General features: G+C 41.7%; 1 protein-coding gene across 1 annotated transcript; it reads left to right on the forward strand.

Annotated features, from left to right (window-relative positions):
• Positions 1–1,539: 1,539 nt before the first annotated feature.
• On the forward strand, positions 1,540–17,599 carry thbs4b (thrombospondin 4b). Its single transcript, XM_058064248.2, has 22 exons — positions 1,540–1,714; positions 6,359–6,556; positions 7,254–7,507; positions 7,582–7,684; positions 7,747–7,829; positions 7,890–7,941; positions 8,014–8,165; positions 9,664–9,801; positions 9,978–10,055; positions 10,130–10,282; positions 10,369–10,473; positions 11,089–11,196; positions 11,268–11,427; positions 12,727–12,845; positions 12,934–12,986; positions 13,055–13,248; positions 14,217–14,395; positions 15,214–15,262; positions 15,344–15,540; positions 15,625–15,797; positions 15,980–16,119; positions 17,055–17,599. Exons 1-22 carry the CDS (start codon positions 1,645–1,647, stop codon positions 17,108–17,110), a joined length of 2,814 nt encoding a protein of 937 aa, XP_057920231.2. The 5' UTR covers positions 1,540–1,644; the 3' UTR covers positions 17,111–17,599.
• The last annotated feature ends 2,500 nt before the right edge of the window (positions 17,600–20,099 follow it).

A 20,099-nucleotide genomic window follows, 5' to 3' on the forward strand; every position in this document is an offset into this window, starting at 1 on the left:
AACACCTGCGGTAGACGTGCAGGAAACTGTGAGTCATCTGGTGCCTTTTCTGTCTTTGACTGTTTATCCTTCCTGTGGAAACATTATCTCCACTTTGATGGCGTCCGAAACGGGTTCTGTGTGCCTGATTCACCGCTGGGATACGGCTTGGCAAGCTTAAGACCTCATGACGCCGTAGCCGTAGCTGGGGTGTCCAAAGTTTTCCCAGCGAGGTCCGCAGAGGGTAAAATCAAAGAGGGTGGGCAAACTACAGCCCGGGGGCCACATCCGGTCCGCCAAGTGTTTAAATACGGCCCACCCGTTCTTTCCAAAGTATTTCATTGAAACACAAAACCTGGGATCATGGCTTGAGCCAACCTTTTGATGTTTTTTTTTTATCAATTTGGTTACTTGATGTGGTCTGCTGTTTGTTTACAAAGTGCTCCTGAAAAAAGGGACACAAGCACATATAGCAGGTTGCATGACACTTTTACAGATACAATAATTCCAGGTGGACTGTTAGAATTATACGTGTAAAATATATAGACTGGCCCCCCATCAATTTTGTTAAATCAATGCGGCCCGCAAGTCTAAAAGTTTGCCCACCCCTCCTGGTCTATATCATATTTTACAAAAAAAAAGGAATTCTCTGCCAAAACGCTAACCATAACTCTTGTTAACTAGCTATATAGCTTCCTGTGATGTAGTAGCAGTGAACAATGGCAACTGGAGCATACATATACATTGAAACACTTATATGCTAGGACTACGTTATGCTAGCCATAGAATTTCAGTATGGGGAATCAAACTATGGAACGGATTGAGTAAGGCAATCAAACAATGCACAACGATGAGCCAATTCAAGAAACAATACAAGCAGTTGATGTTTGCTAAATACAAGGATGAAGAGTCTTGAACCAGTCATGATGTGCTATATATATCACTATATTGACACTTACTATATTGACACTATGGTACCCATTATGGCATTTCAGCTCGTACTTCGCTACATGATTAAAGAAAAAATTAAACTGTATTAGGAAAGCAGGAAGTGAACAAATGTAATAGTTAGTAATTGTAAAATAAAAATAAAATTAAACCATTACCATTACATCATATTCATCATATGCATGTAGACATGTAGACTTATGAAGATACACACATAATGCTCCAAAGGTTTAGGCTGAGATTGTAAACCCCCTCCTAAGTCTTCGCCTTGGCCAGACATGCTGACGACCCGGAGGCCGTGGTAGTGTGCTGATCTAAGACTCTGCTGACCCGTTTAACGCGCCTTGTCAAGACCTGGACTCATTTCCTGACTTTGCCCTGGGATGGAAAGTGTGAAACTGGGGTGGGAATTGGGGTGCACGGTGGAGGAGGGGTTAGACGGGGGCCATGAGGTGTTTAAGGGTATAAACTGCTGGCGGTTGAAACCAGCCTAAACATATGTGCCCACATTTGCTGGAGGGTTCTGGTTGGTCACTCCTTCTCCGCATGTGGTTGTCTGGGGGGGAAGTGTTAAAAGCAGGTTCTGGTCCTTGACGCTCCTCCCTCAGTGGGTCTCCTCTCTTGCACGTTCTTATGCTCCCAAGATTCCATCGGTGATGTCTGACTTGTGAGCAGGACCGGACGCAAAGTGCACACAGAGAATAACCTCGGGACGACATGGGCCTGCGGACAGCCTTGGTTCTGGCCCTGCTGCAACTCTGCTCGCACGTGAGCGCTCAGGCTTTAGGTGAGTGGTATCAATCATTTCAAAACGTTTGGTTTCAATTGAATCCTTCGTGGTGAAATCCTCTGTTTTTATGACGCGCCAGCAAAGAAAGGTGGAACAGCTCCACCAGTGTGTACTTGATCTCACTTTGTTTGATTTCGATGCATTATGGATGATGCCGACACGGGGAAAAGGAATATCAAATGAAGGCCCGGTGAACACAGGGAATTATATATGACGTGTGAAAGTCAGGCAAGTTCCAAAATGCCAAATTCTTCTCTTGAAAACGTTTAGAATCTACGAGCCGGAGTGAAGTCATGGCTCCTTTTAATTGAAACACTGTTCCCAGCAAGGGCGCACACATGGAAGTGATCAGCCACAATCTGATATTGAACTTACACACACACACACGCACACACACACACAGCTGAGGCCGCAGGCAAGGAAAAGAAAAAAATGGTGTTTACAGTTTATGAGCTTCTTACAAATCACCCCAGTGAATGATGGGCTACCTTTCAAGCCTCCATTAATCCCCCCCCCACCCCACAGTCCTCTGGCTGATGAAAAGTCCATCAAGTCCAATAAACATGTCCACATCATTTGTCATTGCACTGGGAAATGATGCCTCGTCCGTATAAGTGAAAGCCACTGACTTCCATTGGAGGCCAATTTAAGAAAAAATGAACTGGCATGAAAAAGATCCAGTCTTTGTGATGTTAATCGTTGAATATTAATATCTAGCGAGAGTGGCAATCATTAAAATTTGAATTGACTTATTGGCTCGTGGACAAAAACTTCACACATGGGGAGCAAAGTTTGCAATGAACTGAAAGGAAATCATCTTCATTATTCCATCACTTAACACAAAAGTGTACTTTGTTGTTCATTTGAATTCTGCCGATGGAATTCTCTCGTCGCAGCTCGCGAGCCCTTTGCAGGATGCTTATCACTTCCCATTGGAAATAATGGAAGGAGAAGAATAGTATACATTTTTTACAGTCTTAACTGAAAGTGTTGCCTGCCACCAGCTCGGCTTCCCTTCACATGAAGAGGTGTTCCTTTTCAACTTTGTTGGTTAATTATGTCGCCATGGTTACAGATCATTTGCATTTCGGCCGAATAAGATATAAAGTAAAGTATTGGGAATAATATGATGGGCTTTGCTTTGCAGACCCATAACCAACCACTATAAATGCAAAAAAAATCTTCTTTCACATTTAGTAGTTTCTCCAGAGGAAACACAGTCAAACCTCTGTTTTGGTACGCCCCGGTTTTTGTATGATTCGCTTAACATTTTTCCCCAATTTTCCTTGGTTTGCATACAATATGGCACCTAACAAACGAATCAGTTTGTCCTGTAAAGTAACGCTCTGCAAAACCCAATCCCCAAACAAAGCTCCCTAAGTGTTGCTGACTCTGTGCTAAATAACTGGCCATGGGGCCAAAGTTGTAAAATGATGAAGAAGATGAGAAATCTCACCTTCCAGTCCTGATTTATTATTCATTTGCATGTAAAACTATTAGAGTTATTATCTATGAAATGTATTTTTTATTAATATTTTTTTGTGCTTGCAACAGGGTTTTACATTATTTGTCATGGGAAAAATTATTTTTTGTCGAACTTTTTGGACCAAACTAAAAACCAAAAACCGAATAGAAATAATATAATTCAGAGTCAAACTGGACAGAAAACTGAAAAATGGACAGGTACACTACTCCTCAAAAGTTTGGGATCACTTGTAAATGTCTTTGTTTTTCAAAGAAAAAACATTTTCATGCATTTCACAAATATTTTTTTTCCATTTCACAAACAATAAAAATGAATCAGATGATTTTCAAAGAAGGATGTAGATTTTTGCATAGAGGCCTACTATCAACAACTGTCAGTCCTCTGCATCAATCTCCTGGTACGGCTGCTAATCCAAGTTCATCATTTTATAAGGCTGATAGATGATTAGAAAAGCCATCTAAAAATCTAAACTAAAACTAAAATCTCTTACCATGCTGTTAACTACTCCCTTCAGAGAGCAGCACAAACTGGGTCTACACCAGGGTCAGGATCAACAGTGAAGCGACTTCAGGATGTTGGACTTCATGGCAGGACTGCCAAGAAAAGGCCATATCTCAGACTGGCCAAAAACATTTCCAAGTGATCCCAAACATTTGAGTGGTAGTACTCTACTATACTATATTGAAAACGAAGTACTAACTTTCGTACTCGTATTGATACAAGTGCAAAAAGAAGTTAACTTTGCGATGTACAGAGATGTATTTTTGTGGCCATTTTTGGTGGACCGTCTAGCAACTTTCGAGGCTGGAGAGACCAGAAATGAGTCATAATCCAACGTGAGGTTTTTGTTAAGCCTTAATGTGCAGAATGAAGCCTTGCTTGCCTTCCAGTGTTGGTGATTGATTCAAGCAGTGGAGTGAAAAAGACAAAAGCTCGCTTTATGGCCTTCAGAAAAACTACTTTTTGCTTTACGAAGAGCTTTATTACCAGGTGAAATAAGGTACTTTCTCAGGCTCTCTGGTGTAAGACGACCCTGACCCCCACAAAACGCTCTGTCTACAAGACTTATGTATGCTACAAAATGCGGTGTGTGTGTTAACCCTTAAACACCCTTGTGTGCATTGTGCTCAATTTGGTATGCTCCCTCATGACTTTGAGTTGACACTGCAAGTCAAAGAGTTGTATAACACCCTCCAGGTTATCTTGATGATTGGGAACACTGCGTTCTTCAAGTCTGAAAGGAAATGCACAAAAGGTAAAGCCATTTATTACGTTTTACCAAGATGGTGGACATAAAACTTCGTCTACAAAAAGTCTAGAGGTCTAGAGGTGTATGCATGCAAGTCAACAGGTGGCGCTAAAGGATTTCTCCAAAAGCCAGTTACAGCTTTTCTTCCTCTCACTCACACACACGGAAGTGATCTGGCGAGACGCAGCCACGGCGCACACCCGCTTGGAAAAAAGTATCCTCAACGGTTAAAGGGAGACTTATGATGCTCATTTTAATCATGGATTTTAGTTATTCATTCATTTTCTACCGCTTAGAAGCGGGGTACACCCCGGACTGGTGGCCAGCCAATCACAGGGCACATATAGACAAACAACCATTCACACTCACTTTCATACCTATGGACAATTTGGAGTGGCCAATTAACCTAGAATGTTTTTGGAATGTGGGAGGAAACCGGAGTACCCGGAGAAAACATGCTAACTCAACATAGAGATGGCCGAGGGTGGGATTGATCTTGGGTCTCCTAGCTGTGAGGTCTGCACGTTAACCACTTGGCTGCCGTGCAGCCCGTATTTTAGTTAGTTTGGCCATTTTATTGCTTGAAAATGCTGAATTTAGGCCAACAAATACATATAATTTGATTAAATATATACACCATAGGCTGTATTGAACCACAAAATATTATTAATTACAGTAAAGTCTTGTTATATCGATATCGGTTATATCGAAGTACTGCTTATTACGATACTATTTTCCTTTCCCGGCAAATTTCTAGTCTTTTACGATATAATTAGTTCCGTTAGTACGATACCCGGTTATTATGATAATCTGGTTACTACGATGCCCTTTTCATCTCCCGCCAGCCAATTTGGTCTGCTTATATCGATACAAAAGCAGCTTAAATCAATCTTGGCTTAAGGATTTCAATACCAAAAAAGAACACGGCGAACGGCTGCTTCCAGTCAACGATCAAAGATTGATTTAAGCTGCTCGTTCTGCTGCTTGTTCTATAGTATAGAACAATGTCGAGTGCATTATTGCCCACTTTTAATGCAGTTCGGCGCAGGATCGGATATATCGACAGTCCGGTTATATCGATATTTTTTCCGACTCCCGACAATATTGATATAACGAGACTTTACTGTAATGTATGTTAGATAAACCGTGCTAGAGTGAAGCTGCAAGCCTGCATTTTCGGTCCCATAAAATCCAAGAGTTCCAAAAATAAAATGCGTTTTCCGTGCAGAATGATGCTGGCATCTTAACTTTAGTCTTCGTTGCAGAAAGGTGAGCAAGATGCCAAAGTTAGTTTCAGTCTTTTCGGGATGAAATAATCTTAGTGCTCACTTGAGTCCCGCCCACACAGGGGTGTTACTCCTATGTGTTCCAACTTGTGTCAATCAATTGTGTGAATGACCGTGGCTGGTTTGATAATGTTGCCAGGCAACCTGTCAACTAACAGTGCAGCCATTGTTTCAGTCTACAGTACCTATATTGTATAATTCTAGTCAACCCTAGCAAAGGGCAATTTTCGTTGAGCATTTGGGAGCAATTTTGCTCTCTGGCGATAGAAGGCCTCACCGTCGATGTTTTTCAGCTGCTTATGCATTAATGATGTGTGCAGATGGCGGCCCGCACATCCACCTCACGTCCTCAAGTGGCTTGGCCCGCTCCAAAGTCACATTATTAAAGGATAACCGTGAGCTCAAGTGTACCGCGTCTGCTATTTTTGCTGAAACCGTCAGGATGGGTCTGAAAATGTTGGCATACTGTACAGTACGTAGCATAGCGTCATTGCTGCGAGGAGTCAGGCAACTTAGATTCACAACATGCCCTTCTTGGTGATTCCTGCCGTTGTTTACTCCATGATGTGCGCACGCCTGGAGCTGCTAAATATTCATCTCACAGCATCCTCCATCAACAGTGTATGATCTGCTCACCTCGCCCGACTGCCTGCCGGACCTGCTGCAGGGGGGTCTGGTCGAGCAGGGGGCCAACGAGGCTTTCATCCTGGCTTCCTTCAAGTTGCAACCCAAGACCGGCACCACCGTGTTTGGCCTGTACAACCCTCGGGACAACAGCAAGTACTTTGAGTTCACCGTGATGGGCAAACTCAACAAAGGTATACGATGCATAAAGTATTCATCAAGTATTAGCTGACATCTGCGGATGCTGTAATGTTGATAAATAAGGAATCTGTCATCTGGAGGTTTCTAATCATACACATAAGCATTCGTGGACTGTTTATTAATGCAAATGTGCCAACTTTATTGCATTGCACTTCATAAATGAATCAGAGCGCTGAATAAGCATTACATAACCACGATCAACCACGCATGCATGCTCTTTGTGACTTTAATTATCGTATAAAGCTTTAATGCTGATGTTGTCTCCAAGCAGCTTACACTGACAGAAATGTTTCGTGTGCACCAGACAACTTTTTGGTCTCCTTTATATTATTGACCAATTTGTGTAAAGACATGCAAACAGTCCCTTGGAAATCTGATCAGGTTTACATGCATACTACTAAGGCGCTACTAAAATGTAACGTATGAGCTAGAAAGAGTTATTTATTGGACGCGTCCTCCATCACAGACTCGGCTTTGCTTTGTGGGAGAAACTTGAGAACTTGACTCAAAATTGAAGGTCAGTGCGTCTCCCGGTCCAGCCGCAATGGCCGCTATTAATCGGCGTACCACAGGGCAACCGAGAATCACGCTGGAGCCGCACTGATGGGTTTAAGTTATGGAAGCGGGGCAGTGACCCAACAAAGACTTGCATTGTCCTCAATTTGTGTCTCTGCGCTGTCCCTCCCATAGGCGTGCTCCGATATCTGCGTACCGACAAGAGAACGAGCTCCGTGACCTTCAACAATCTGGTGCTGGCAGACGGCCAGGTCCACAAGTTGCTGTTCCACCTGAGGGGCCTTCAGCAGCCCGGCGTTCCAGGTGGGATAGAGGTGCATCTGGATTGCAGGCTGGTGGAGACGGTTAGGGATCTTCCCGCCGCTTTCCAGGGTCTGCCAGCCGGCTACGGCATGGTGGAGCTGAAGACCATGCTGACCAAAGATGAGGTGAGCCCCCGCTCCTCTGTTCTATCTTCGAGAAGCACAGTGTCAAGGGTGTTCTCACATGTTTATGCTAACAGGAAGGCTTACAAGAGCTCAAACTGGTGGTCGGAGACACCTTTGAGAATGTCGCTTCGCTGCAAGACTGTCATTTCCAGCAAAGAGACTCCGTCCAAACTTTGGGTAAGATTGGAAACACTAATCGTAAAACGGTACACATCACTGAAACCAGATTTGTGTGTCAGGGGTGAACACCAAGCAGCTAGCCAATCAAATGATGGAGTTAACCAAGGTGGTAAACGAGCTGAAAGATATCCTCATCCAGCAGGTAAGTCCTCTCAGACCGCCCCCCCTTCTGCTTCTAGTGTTTGACCTTTGACTTATGTAGGTCAAAGAGACCTCCTTCCTCACCAACACCATCTCCGAGTGCCAAGCTTGTGGTAAAGATCCCCTCCAAGAGCTGCCAAGGTGTTAAATCACAAACAGGTCATGAAGACGTGTGCTTTCCAAAGGTCTGGGTGGAACCGAAGTGGTGAAACCAAAGTGCGGCCCGGGGGTGTGTTTCCGGGACGGCATGTGCCGGGAGACGGCGGACGGCGTCGAATGCGGCCCTTGTCCCAACGGATTCACGGGGGATGGCTTCAACTGCGACGACGTGGACGAGGTATTTTGCTAGCTTCCGTTGTGAGATGAAATGATGCTAATCAGGCGTCCTTGACCTCGACCTTGAATAAATAAAAGCCTTGTCAGCTTTTTGTGTGGCATAGCTTATGAATATTTCATATGTACCATACATACCAAGCAAGATAAAACAATAATGATTTATGTAACGTGCGGGGCAAAATGACCATTTGTTTGTTAAATGTAGGCGTTGTTTACAAGGATCCCCTTCAGCGGAACCGTGAAGGGGATCCTGCTTTTAATCAAAACACGTTCAGAGGAGATACGGATGATAAATTGCATAAATTGCACCAGCAAAGCATCACTGTAAGCACTTTGTATGCAGGCTTCACTCTCATTAACCTTACACAATACAGTTTTATTCTCACGTATAACCCGCAAGGCATGCTGGGAACCCCCCCAACAGTTTTCACATTTGGAACAAAGCTGTTTGTGTGCGTGCATGCGTTAAAATGTAGCTGCGTAACCTTCTGCATGCTACACTGCTTATCATCCTTGCTGTCGAGTGGTACTAAATGAGTTAATTCGTTTCAAATAGTATTATTTCACATGGGCTGGGAGATACTGTATATCGATATTTTGAAAAAATATTTATTTTATATCAAAAACAAGCATATTGTTCCTATGGATATAGACTGGAATTGATGTGGGGGTGTCATGTTTCAAGATGGCGCCACCTGAGTGCAAGCCAGTTACCGCAGCTCTGTATTTCCTGATTAATAGTGCTTTATTTATGACTTTTTGTGCCATAAAGACCCCTTAAGCAAGTGTGTCGCTATGGATGTTCATCTTGTTATGTTTATAGATTGCGTCTCGCGCAATTGTTTACAATCGGGAGCAGCTGTTAGCTTTGAGCACCCCTTCGCTATGCAGAGCGCTCAGAGAGCCCTGCGGAGATACGGAGGAGGAGAGGCTGTCTAGTGGGAGTAAACAGGAAACAAGATGGTCTAAAGCAGGGGTTGGAAAACTATGGCCCGGGGGCCACATGTGGCCCACCAAGCGTTTGAATCCGGCCCGCCAGAGAATTTCAACTTTTAACATGATGTCTTATTTAGTAAAAAAAAAAAAAAAAAAAAAACTAAATTTAAATTTCATACATTTTGGGAAATGAGAACATATAGCTGACACTTTTAAAAATAAAATTAGACTAATAATTCAAGGCGGACTTTTGGAATTATAAGCGTAAAATAGTGTGTGTATGTGTGTGTGTGTGTTAAACATACTATGTTGTGGCCCCACGCCCAATTTTGTTAACTCAACACGGCCCACGAGTCAAAAACCTTGCCCCCTCCTGGTCTAAAAGTTGCTGGATAAAGACGGTATCAACCATGTTTACCATCTGGAAGCGCTAACGGTGCTAACCCGGCTACCGTGATTGCAGCATGATTGCACTGAATATTGAACATTAGATTGTCACGTCAACCTTAAAAAAATTGGGAGTAAAGCGATGTTTCAATCCGTGTCCTTTTTTTTCCTCGCAGTGCCAATTCAAGCCCTGCTTCCCCGGAGTGAAATGTGTCAACACGGCACCGGGCTTCCGATGCGAAGCCTGCCCGCTGGGCTACACCGGCCTGCCAGTAGAGGGCGTAGGAGTGCTCTTCGCCCAGACCAACAAACAGGTACAGTCTTGTGCCAAAAAATTAGACACAACACATTTGAATGTGATGCATTACACTTGTCCACCACTACCGGTTAGTGGAGGCCAAGTGGGGCAGTGACCCTCCTGGTCCTGCAAAAGCAGCAACACTGAAAATGAAATGTAATGTGCTAATTTAGCCGCTCACCCCTTTTTCAGGTGTGTGACGACATTGACGAATGCAAAGGACCAAACAACGGCGGCTGTGCCGCCAATTCCATCTGTCACAACTCTGCGGTAAGAGGTCACATGGCCACCACATTGGATCACTAGCAGCAGATGTGTGAGCAGATGCCTTCATGTCTCCGCAGGGCTCGTATCACTGCGGCAGCTGCAAGACAGGCTTCACAGGAGACCAGGTGAAAGGCTGCAAGCCCGAGATCAGCTGCGCTAACAGCCTGACCAACCCTTGTGACATCAACGCTCAGTGTGCCGTGGAGAGGGACGGCTCCATCTCCTGCCAGGTACAGGACCAACCTACTGGGTAGTGGAAGTGGACGTCACCGTCATCATCCTCATACATGCTGACTGACCTCTTTGGATCCCTCAGTGTGGAATCGGATGGGCCGGAAACGGATTTCTATGTGGGAAGGACACTGACATTGATGGATATCCTGATGAGAAACTGAAATGCAAGGACACTAAATGTAAAAAGGTAATAGAGGCCAGAGACACGCTGTTTTTTTCTTGGAAAAATATTCTTCTTTATTACCAGTAGTATTACTAGTAGTATTTTTACTATTATTTATTATGCTATTGTGAATTTTTGTGGATAAAGTGTGGAGTTGATGTAGCTGTAGTTAGCATGTACCATCTTCCCCGTTACGTAGTGCACCTGAACACCAGGCCAATGACAAACATGTATCTTGCTTTTTGTAATTTATTTTACTCCTAAAGGCAACAAGAGCTATTTTTGTATGCATTTCAGAAAAAAAATGTTTTAATATATATATATCTATATATATAATAATATATTTTAAAAATAAAAATATATGGATATTAAAAATATATTTTAAAAATAAAATACTAATCTAAATAAATATGCGGACTAAAAAAATGTTCATTTATATTTACTTTGTTCATCAAAATGCTTTTTTTAATAAAAAAGTTGCAGTTCACAACATTACCACTAGGTAGAGCAACTCCTTTCCGCGATGATTTAAACGCATACCGCAATAAAAAACTGTTTTTATTCACTACAGAAGACAATAAATATTTTGTGTGTGTTCTGGAAGCCAAAAAAAAGTAAAGTTCGATAATATCTTGACAGGATAACTGCATCTTCGTTCCAAACTCCGGCCAAGAGGACGCCGACAGAGACGGCCAAGGAGACGCTTGCGACGACGATGCGGATGGCGACGGCATTCCGAACGAGCAGGTCTTTTGGAAAGTTTGAAAAAGCAACAAACACAATCAAACGTTGTTAATTTTTTCATGGTTCGGCCTCAGGACAACTGCTGGTTGACACCCAACGTGGACCAGAGGAACGGCGACAAGGACACGCATGGAGACGCCTGCGACAACTGCCGCATGGTGGAGAACCCCGACCAGAGGGACACAGATGGCGACGGCAAAGGGGACGCCTGCGATGACGACATGGACGGAGACGGTAAGCGACTGAAGTGACGCCACTGACGCTGACGCTCGTCTTGCATAAGCAGAATTACTCACTACTATAATTAGGTTGTGCACGGCTTGCCGGCTATATTGCTGTGTTCTGCTGCTCCGCGTGCTTCCGTGTGACACAACTGGAAGCAGCATCCACAGATGAGGAGAAAAAAGTCTAACCCCAACCTGAACAGAGGCTTCAATCGTCCACCAGCATGATTACATTTTCAAATCCCCACACAACTACAAAAATTTCCTCTATTGCTTCTCTTTGACCTTTCTGCATTTGGAGTGGTGAGGCTGCCTCGCTGCACAAATTTGATTTTTTTTTAGAGCATTCTTAAAGTGCAGAGCAACAGTGCATCCTAGTGGTAGTAGAGCTAATAACAACCTTCTAGAACTAATAGAAATATTAAATATAAATACTAAATATAAGATGAACAAAAAAATAGCCAACATGAGTCACTTTTGTGGATAAATAATTAGACAAAATTTTTAAAATATTAAAAAAATATATTGACTCATGCAGAAAACAAAAAATAGAACCATTCAAACTTAATAATTAGTATTTTTAGAGTGTATATCAAGTTATTTATTAAAAAATACAACAACAATTTTGTAGGTAAATAATTAGACAAAATTGTAAAAATATAAGAAAAATATACTCATGCAGAAAACGTGAACAAATAGAAAAAATGTAAATAACTTAATACTCTATATTTTTATAGTGCAGATAAATTATTGATGAACACAACAATGAATACAACAATCTATTATATTTGTATTATCATATATAATTTTTCTATAATATTTAAATAATCATTTCTCTATTATTATTACTTAACAATGTTATATAGTCATTATTATTATTTATTAAATATAGTCATTCCCAGCAGAAAAGTATTACATCAATGTCAATATATTAATTAACAGTAAACAGTATTTATATTTCTCAAAAAAGACAATTACACCCCAGCTGAAAATTACTGTACAATACAATCATGAAACATGTTTTTACAAAGTCAGCTAAAGTAAAAAAGATGCACAACATCAGAAAGAAAATAGAATTAGAATAATATTTATCACAATAGTCATTGTCAAATTATAGTAAAATAAAGTAATACAGTATTATATGAAATAAAATATGCTTGGCTGTCAGTATGGTAAAGTTTAGTAAATAAATCGTTTTCAAATTACTATAAAAAGGATGAAAAAATGTTATATATATCATAAAAAATATCAGAAAAAAGTCATTTAAAACGATGATGAACAGCTGGGGGTGTGATGGGGGGGTCATCAGGCTTGAAGAACTTCCTGGACAACTGCCAGCTTATCCAGAACCGAGACCAGTTGGACCGGGATGGAGACGGGGTGGGAGACGCCTGTGACAGCTGCCCAGACATCCCCAACCCGAACCAGGTTTAACCTTTGACCCATCCATGTATCATGTATGACACACACACAAACACAAACACACACATACACACTGCATGTGCCTTGCTTTCAGTCTGACGTGGACAACGACCTCGTGGGTGACTCCTGTGACACAAACCAGGACAGGTAGTGACCCGGTCAGGCAGAATGATTGACAATCATTCCCACGGCTAACAAAACCTCTTCCCTGGTAGCGATGGAGACGGTCACCAGGACACCAAGGATAATTGCCCCTTCGTGATCAACAGCTCCCAGCTGGACAGCGACAAAGACGGGCAGGGAGACGAGTGTGACGACGACGACGACAATGACGGAATCCCCGACACAATTCCGCCCGGACCGGACAACTGCAGATTGGTTCCGAACCCTGACCAGACAGACGACAACAGTCAGTAGCAACACAATGGAATGTTCCCGCATGGATGATGATGATGATGATACCTGCGCTAAAAGTTGTACTACTTTTCCCTAAAATGATCACCACAAGCAATTTGGCTTGTTGCTATTACACCCCCACACAATGAACCTTGCTTGGAAGCCAAATTAAGTACAATTTTACGGTCATTTCTTTTTCTTCCTCTTGGCAATTTCATGACTCATGAAAACGGTAGAGAGTGAGACCTCAATACAGGATCCTTTTTGTGCTTATGTAACAAGTTAATTAAGATGTCCGCAAGGCTTGCAGTGGAATTATTATGGAAAAAAAAACTTTTACATAGGTAGAAAAGTTCACTTCTCTTTTTTTAATCGAAATATCCTCAATTATTTGTCCTTAATGACAAAAAAATGTTGGCTTCCCAAAAAATCTGTTTTTTATATAGATAGTACTTTTTTTTCACAAGCACCAAAAAAAACGTGAATCTTTTTTCTCAGTTACCACACCTGCTTGTGTTGTCGCCCTTTTAGTGGGCACAATCCTAACTGCCCCAAAGGCATGAAGAAACACATTTTCAGGATGACAGGATGCATTTATTGACCTGAAATTTAGCATGTGACTCACAGCTCCGTGTAGAATGGAATTTCTATGACTGGAAACTGTAGTCAGAGCGCTCTAATGCAGAGGTCCCTACTAAAGTGTTGAGGCATGCAGCTAAATGTGTCTACCGTTGGATGAATGAGCTGTCAATGGCAATTATAGCGTGCTTGCACACTCTCAGCAGTAATTGCATTCCCCCCCCTGTCAAATAATCCATCCCATCGGACAGATTCCGGGCAGGATGCAGGCTCGAGTGAGCGCTAACAAATGAACGTCAAATTTAAACGAATGAGACTCATTGTGCTTTGTTGTGCTGCTATAATATGGATAACGTTTTCCCTAAAGCACCGACGGCTTGAATGACCTCTTTGCTTCCTCAGATGACGGCGTCGGAGACATATGCGAGACCGACTTTGATCAGGACAAAATCATCGACCAGATCGACAACTGCCCGGAGAACGCTGAAGTCACCTTGACAGACTTCAGGGCCTATCAGACCGTGGTGCTGGACCCTGAGGGCGACGCTCAGATTGATCCTAACTGGGTCGTTCTGAACCAAGTGAGTGGATGAGTCACAATTTATGACAGGTCCTGAATTGGATGTATTCAAACATCGTAAATGCTGTCAAAATGATAAAAGCATTGCACTTTGTGTGCACCGTTATGAGTTGAGACTATAGGAGGCATGGAGTCATGGAGTCAAGCATGGTGGCAGACGACCACAGCGTAGCCATTTTAGAAATGATTTGATCATTTCAAAAAATTGTTGCACGTACCATGGAAATTTAATGTGTTTTTTTCTATTCATTACAACAATAAATAATTAATTTCATAATTAAATGTAAACAATAAAATCTGTTTCAAGTAGAAAATCTTGTGCAAAAAGGTAAAAAAAAATACTGATATTCAGAGTATTATTAGAAAAATATTAGTATAAAAAGAAAACAGATATTGCAGGAAACAGGCTAAATTATTTAATTCAAAATAACAAAAAACAGTTACTCCGTGCTGAAAAATTATACGACAAAAAAATCACATTTTCTAGTAACATAGCAATAGAAAAATGATGTACAGTTACAGAAATAAATATACACTCAATCACTTCATTGAGTGTTAAGCAAAGTTGTTATTCAACCCACTGAGGAACAAATGAAGGCATATATTTGTTGAGTGTTTAGTTGCTGTATGATGAATTTAGCATTATTTCTTCATAGCAAGCCTGAAGACAGAATTACAGATTTTGGCCCATGCTGAGGGCTCAAATATTGCTACATACACAGCCAATCTGAACATGATCCAAATAAAACCGAGACGGGTGGCCCGCTCACAAAAAATGTTGTTCAGTTCATGACGAATCGATCTTTTTTCCTCCGTCAGGGAATGGAAATCGTTCAGACTATGAACAGCGATCCAGGTCTTGCTGTGGGTAAGAAGCTCTTCTTCCATGAGTACATTTTAAGCGTCAAATAAAAACTAACTTGCTCATTGGACTGACTTTTGGTGACAGGCTACACAGCCTTCAGCGGCGTCGACTTCGAGGGGACGTTCCATGTAAACACGGTGACGGACGACGACTACGCCGGCTTCATCTTCGGCTACCAGGACTCGTCGTCCTTCTACGTCGTGATGTGGAAGCAAACGGAGCAGACGTACTGGCAGGCCACGCCCTTCAGAGCTGTGGCCGAGCCCGGCATCCAACTCAAGGTCGGCGCCGTTTTTGAATTATTTCTTAGTTAGCATCCTTAAAGCTTTCCATCCACGCCTGGACGACTCAACTGTCTCTGTCAGGCCGTCAAATCCAGATCTGGCCCCGGGGAGCATTTGAGGAATTCTCTGTGGCACACCGGGGACACCCAAGACCAGGTGCGCCTCCTGTGGAAGGACCCCCGCAATGTTGGCTGGAAGGACAAGGTGTCCTATCGCTGGTACCTGCAGCACCGCCCACAGATTGGATATATCAGGTAATGTCAACTTTGCTTCTGCGCTTGTGGTTTGCAGCCACGTACGGAAAAATACGGAGGGCTCCTTTATTGGATGCGTTATTTCCTTGGTGGTCTCACTCCTATCTCCCTGATGTCAATGTTTCATTAAAGAGAGCGGGGAGAAAATCAACAAAATCCATCTCTTTGCATCTCCTGTTCAGGGCTCGCTTCTATGAGGGATCCGACCTGGTGGCTGACTCGGGCGTGACCATTGATACCACCATGAGGGGAGGACGACTCGGCGTGTTCTGCTTCTCCCAAGAAAATATCATCTGGTCCAATTTGAGATACCGCTGTAACGGTGAGGATTGTGTTGTCACGTCGTTGTCACGTCAACTTCCACTGTGTCCACGCTCCGTTTTAACATATTTTCCAGACTAGAAGTCGCTCCCGAGTATAAGTTGCATCTGTCAAAAAATGCAAAGCAACACATGGAGATATGCTAAGAAGTTATTAAAAAAACTGCAACACAGCTTTGCCATGAAGGTGAAAAAGGGAATTATTAGTACGAACTTCGGCCTTTGTGTTTTTTTCCCCACAATTTTTGCTGCTTTTAAAAATGTTCCAAATATTTAAACATTCTTCTTGTTAATGTAACACTCTAACAGTTATATTCATTCATTCATTCATTATAAAAATATTATAAATAAAGAAAAAACATATCTGGGAAGCTGAATAGGCTAAAGTAACGTACTAAGTTCACCGAGCTCCCGATCTCATTCCGTGTCACAGAATAGCAGGTACAGCACAAGTCCAGGGCGGCACAGTGGTTAGCGCGCAGACCTCACAGCTAGGAGACCAAGGTCCAATTCCACCCTCGGCCATCTCTGTGTGGAGTTTGCATGTTCTCCCCGTGCATGCGTGGGTTTTCTCCGGGTACTCCGGTTTCCTCCTACATTCCAAAAACATGCTAGGTTAATTGGCCACTCCGAATTGTCCATAGGTATGAATGTGAGTGTGAATGGTTGTTTGTCTATATGTGCCCTGTGAGTCCAGGGTGTACCCCACCTCTCGCCCCGCGACCCTCGTGAGGAAAAAGCGGTAGAAAATGAATGAATGAATGAAGTCCAGTGTGCCCTCTAGTGGCTGTCAATGGTAATACTCACGCCTTGGTTCATGTCAATCAATATGAATTAACATCAAAAAATATTTTAAATGGTATTTTAAAAAGTGCAGCTTATAGTTCCGTGTGGCAAGTACATGAATCTAAAAATCTCGAACATCTCTTCTTCTTAGACACCATCCCTGAGGATTTTCAAGAGTTCAGTGCTCAGCACGTCGACTCCCTCTAGACGTCACCATGAAGATGAAGAAATATGACTCCTCTGTGTATGAGTGTGTATGTGTGTGGCAATTTGAGTGTACGTCCATGTTTTGCGTGTTTGTGTGCGTCATTGTGTGTGTTTTTGCTGTGTACATTTTCTGTGCATTAATGACCACCTGTTCCTGTACTGTCGCGAATAACGCCACATCGCAGATCACGTGACGTTATGATGAGCAATAGTTCACATACACGGCAAAAAAGTGGACACAACAGAAAATAATGTTCATAATTTTATGTCCGTTGTACTGTAATAATATCATTCCGTACATTTATTTTTGAAAGTTTCAACATGATACGTTTCATAATAAACACAATGTTGCTACTCTGCAATAAAGAGACACATGTGGTTTATTTTGTTTATTTTTTGCTATTTTTGGAACACTTAAAATAGCATATAGCATTGGAAACTTTATTTTTTGTGTTCCACTCTGAACAGATCAGGTTTTGATTAACCCTTAGATGCATAAGTGGGTCAAAAATGACCCGGTCAGCTTGTTTTCTTCAAATATCTTTGTAATTAAAGATTTTTATCATTTCACATTCCCGGTATTCTTTAAAAAACATGTTTTTGATATCATACCATTCACATTTTCAACTTACCTTTTATACATTTGAAGAAATTTGTGTTTTTGTGTTACTATCCCAACCTTCCATAAGTGGGTCAAAAATGATCCGCATGCATTTTCTATGGAATCCAATAGGAACCTTTGATTCTTAGCAACTTTGTCAACTGTCAGGAATTACTGAACTGTAGACCACACAAACTATATCAAAAGTGTCACCCCTCAGGAAGATTATTTTACACATATTATCTTCATATAATATTGTGTATGTGTCAACAAATTAGCCTACTTTATAACTAGCTGACACTCGCTGGCTAACATGACTATATGTATTACTAAATGTATTGTTGGCCATTACTCTTGTGTTTCCTCATCCATGCCTTGGCTGCTTGATACACAGCTGAAATGGTCCTACAGATGCTAGATGATGGAGAGGCAGTAACGGGGTTGGACTCTGAGTCAGAAATGTCTGATGACCCAGACTTTTGTCCAAGCCAAGTATGGCCTAAAGATCCTCTGGGTGTGCGGCGCACGCATCCCCACTGCAACACACAATGGATCCTCACATTTTCTATTGTTGTACGGGGTCATTTTCTTTATCAAAGATGTAAAAAAGTGAAAAATGAAGATGTTTCTAACATGAAATCATTCTTGTGTGGTCCTAAATATAATACTAAATATCATACAAGTGATTATTCCTAACCAAAATGGCAAAATTGGCAAATTCTAGTATGGGTGATTTTTGAGCCACTTATGGAAAAGTGTAGTGTCCAGTCACTCGTGCATCTAAGGGTTAAGCTGAATTTCCCTCTTAGAGGTTTGTGTTTAATGGGGTGTCATCAAAACATCCCTGCTATGCTCTGTCCACATCCTGAGATGAAAACCTTGCAGAATTTTGTCTGTGCATCTGTCCAGTATATGTGCTTCATTTTTCATTTGGTGGTTCATTTGGCAGCAATTGGACAATATTTGTTTTGGAAGTGCTCAGACCCTGATAACTATTGCTTCTCAAATAAGACAGTATTTTTAATTTAAAAAATAAATGAATAAAAAAAAAACATTACATGTAATTAATTTTTTTTAATATTTTTAATTTTTTTTTAATTGTCCAAACATTTTTTTCCAAAAATGATTTTAAAATAAATAATAAATAAATAAAAATATATTAAAATTGTAATTATTTTTTTAAAGTATTTTTAATTTAAAAAGTATTTGTCTAAAACATTTTTTTCCAGAAATTGAAGAGTTGTCTTTTTGGTGAGTTATTGTGCGTGTTAAGTCCCTGACAATTAACTTCAATTCCTCTCTGTCATGCTTTTCAGAAGTCTCTTGTGACACCATGCAGTTTTTGTGCATATTTTCTCCCAAAACTCTGAATCCTCTGCTGTTGGGTCGTTGCAGTCCAGCTGCTCACACGGCCAACTAAGCCCGTGTGGTAAGTCTGAAGAGGGCTGTGCAAATTCACCTGGCAGCTATTTTTATTCCATTTGTTCAGCCATCAGAAGGGATGGACTGTGTTCCTCCTTTGCAGCATTTTTATGTTCATACTTGACAGCCGCTGCGCTGCAAGAAGTCTAATTCCATAAGCGTCAACTCTCTTACTGAAGTATCCCCGTGTCTCCTCCCTTTCACTTTGCATTACCACCGTCCTGCACCTGGGCTTTCCACCTGGGCTTTCCACCTGGGCTTTCCACCTGTCCACCTCGCTCTTCTTCTTCATGTGTGCCTGCACCGCCCCCTCGGTCCCCTTCCTTGGATCCAAGAGTTTCATGGTGTTTGGTGGTGATCTAGTCCAATTGGATTTTCTTTTTTTTACTTGCAGTAATGCTACCTCTTACACCAGGGGTCTCAAACACGCAGCCCGCGGGCCAAATGTGGCCCGCAGGACACTAGTTTGAGGCCCCCGCCTTGATATGAAAGTTTAATGTTAGTGCGGCCCGCGGAAGTTTGATATGGATGCTGTATGGTATCATGTACCCAGAAAAAATGATTACGTTTGATTAATGTTCATGTTAAAGGTTAAATAACTGTTAATAGTTATCCTCCCTATCCGTGTGGAAGTGGTAAGTTTTTGGCTATTTAAGTTTAAAGGAAATAACTTGAAGGCTACCGTTTAGGTCGCTAGCTCTCTAGTTTGCGAGTTAGCATGTGGCTCAAGACCCTGCAGTTGCGCAATATGTTGTAAATAAAAAGAGTATAAATGTGACTATAGTCGTGTTTTGTCATGTCTACAGGGCTCTAATAATGCTTTGTTCATTTTAATCTGAAAAAAATAATTTGTCTACCCACCAACTATATGTGGTTTCTTAAGTTTTTATTATTTGCTGTTTTATTATTATTATATTTATTTATTACCGATTGATTGATTTTCTTTATTCTTTATTCTTGATTTGT

This window comes from Doryrhamphus excisus, linkage group LG10 (genome assembly GCF_037039965.1).
Source record: "Doryrhamphus excisus strain RoL-2023G ecotype Guam linkage group LG10, RoL_Dexc_Guam_v1.1, whole genome shotgun sequence".
Classification (NCBI taxonomy): domain Eukaryota; kingdom Metazoa; phylum Chordata; class Actinopteri; order Syngnathiformes; family Syngnathidae; genus Doryrhamphus; species Doryrhamphus excisus.

What these genes read in the sequence shown, in the direction of transcription:
- thbs4b (XM_058064248.2), top strand. Translation starts at nt 1,645, where the DNA reads ATGGGCCTGCGGACAGCCTTGGTTCTGGCCCTGCTGCAACTCTGCTCG. An exon ending in CGTGAGCGCTCAGGCTTTAG is followed by an intron (nt 1,715 to 6,358) that starts GTGAGTGGTATC and finishes CTCCATCAACAG; the next exon opens with TGTATGATCTGCTCACCTCG. An exon ending in CCATGCTGACCAAAGATGAG is followed by an intron (nt 7,508 to 7,581) that starts GTGAGCCCCCGC and finishes TTATGCTAACAG; the next exon opens with GAAGGCTTACAAGAGCTCAA.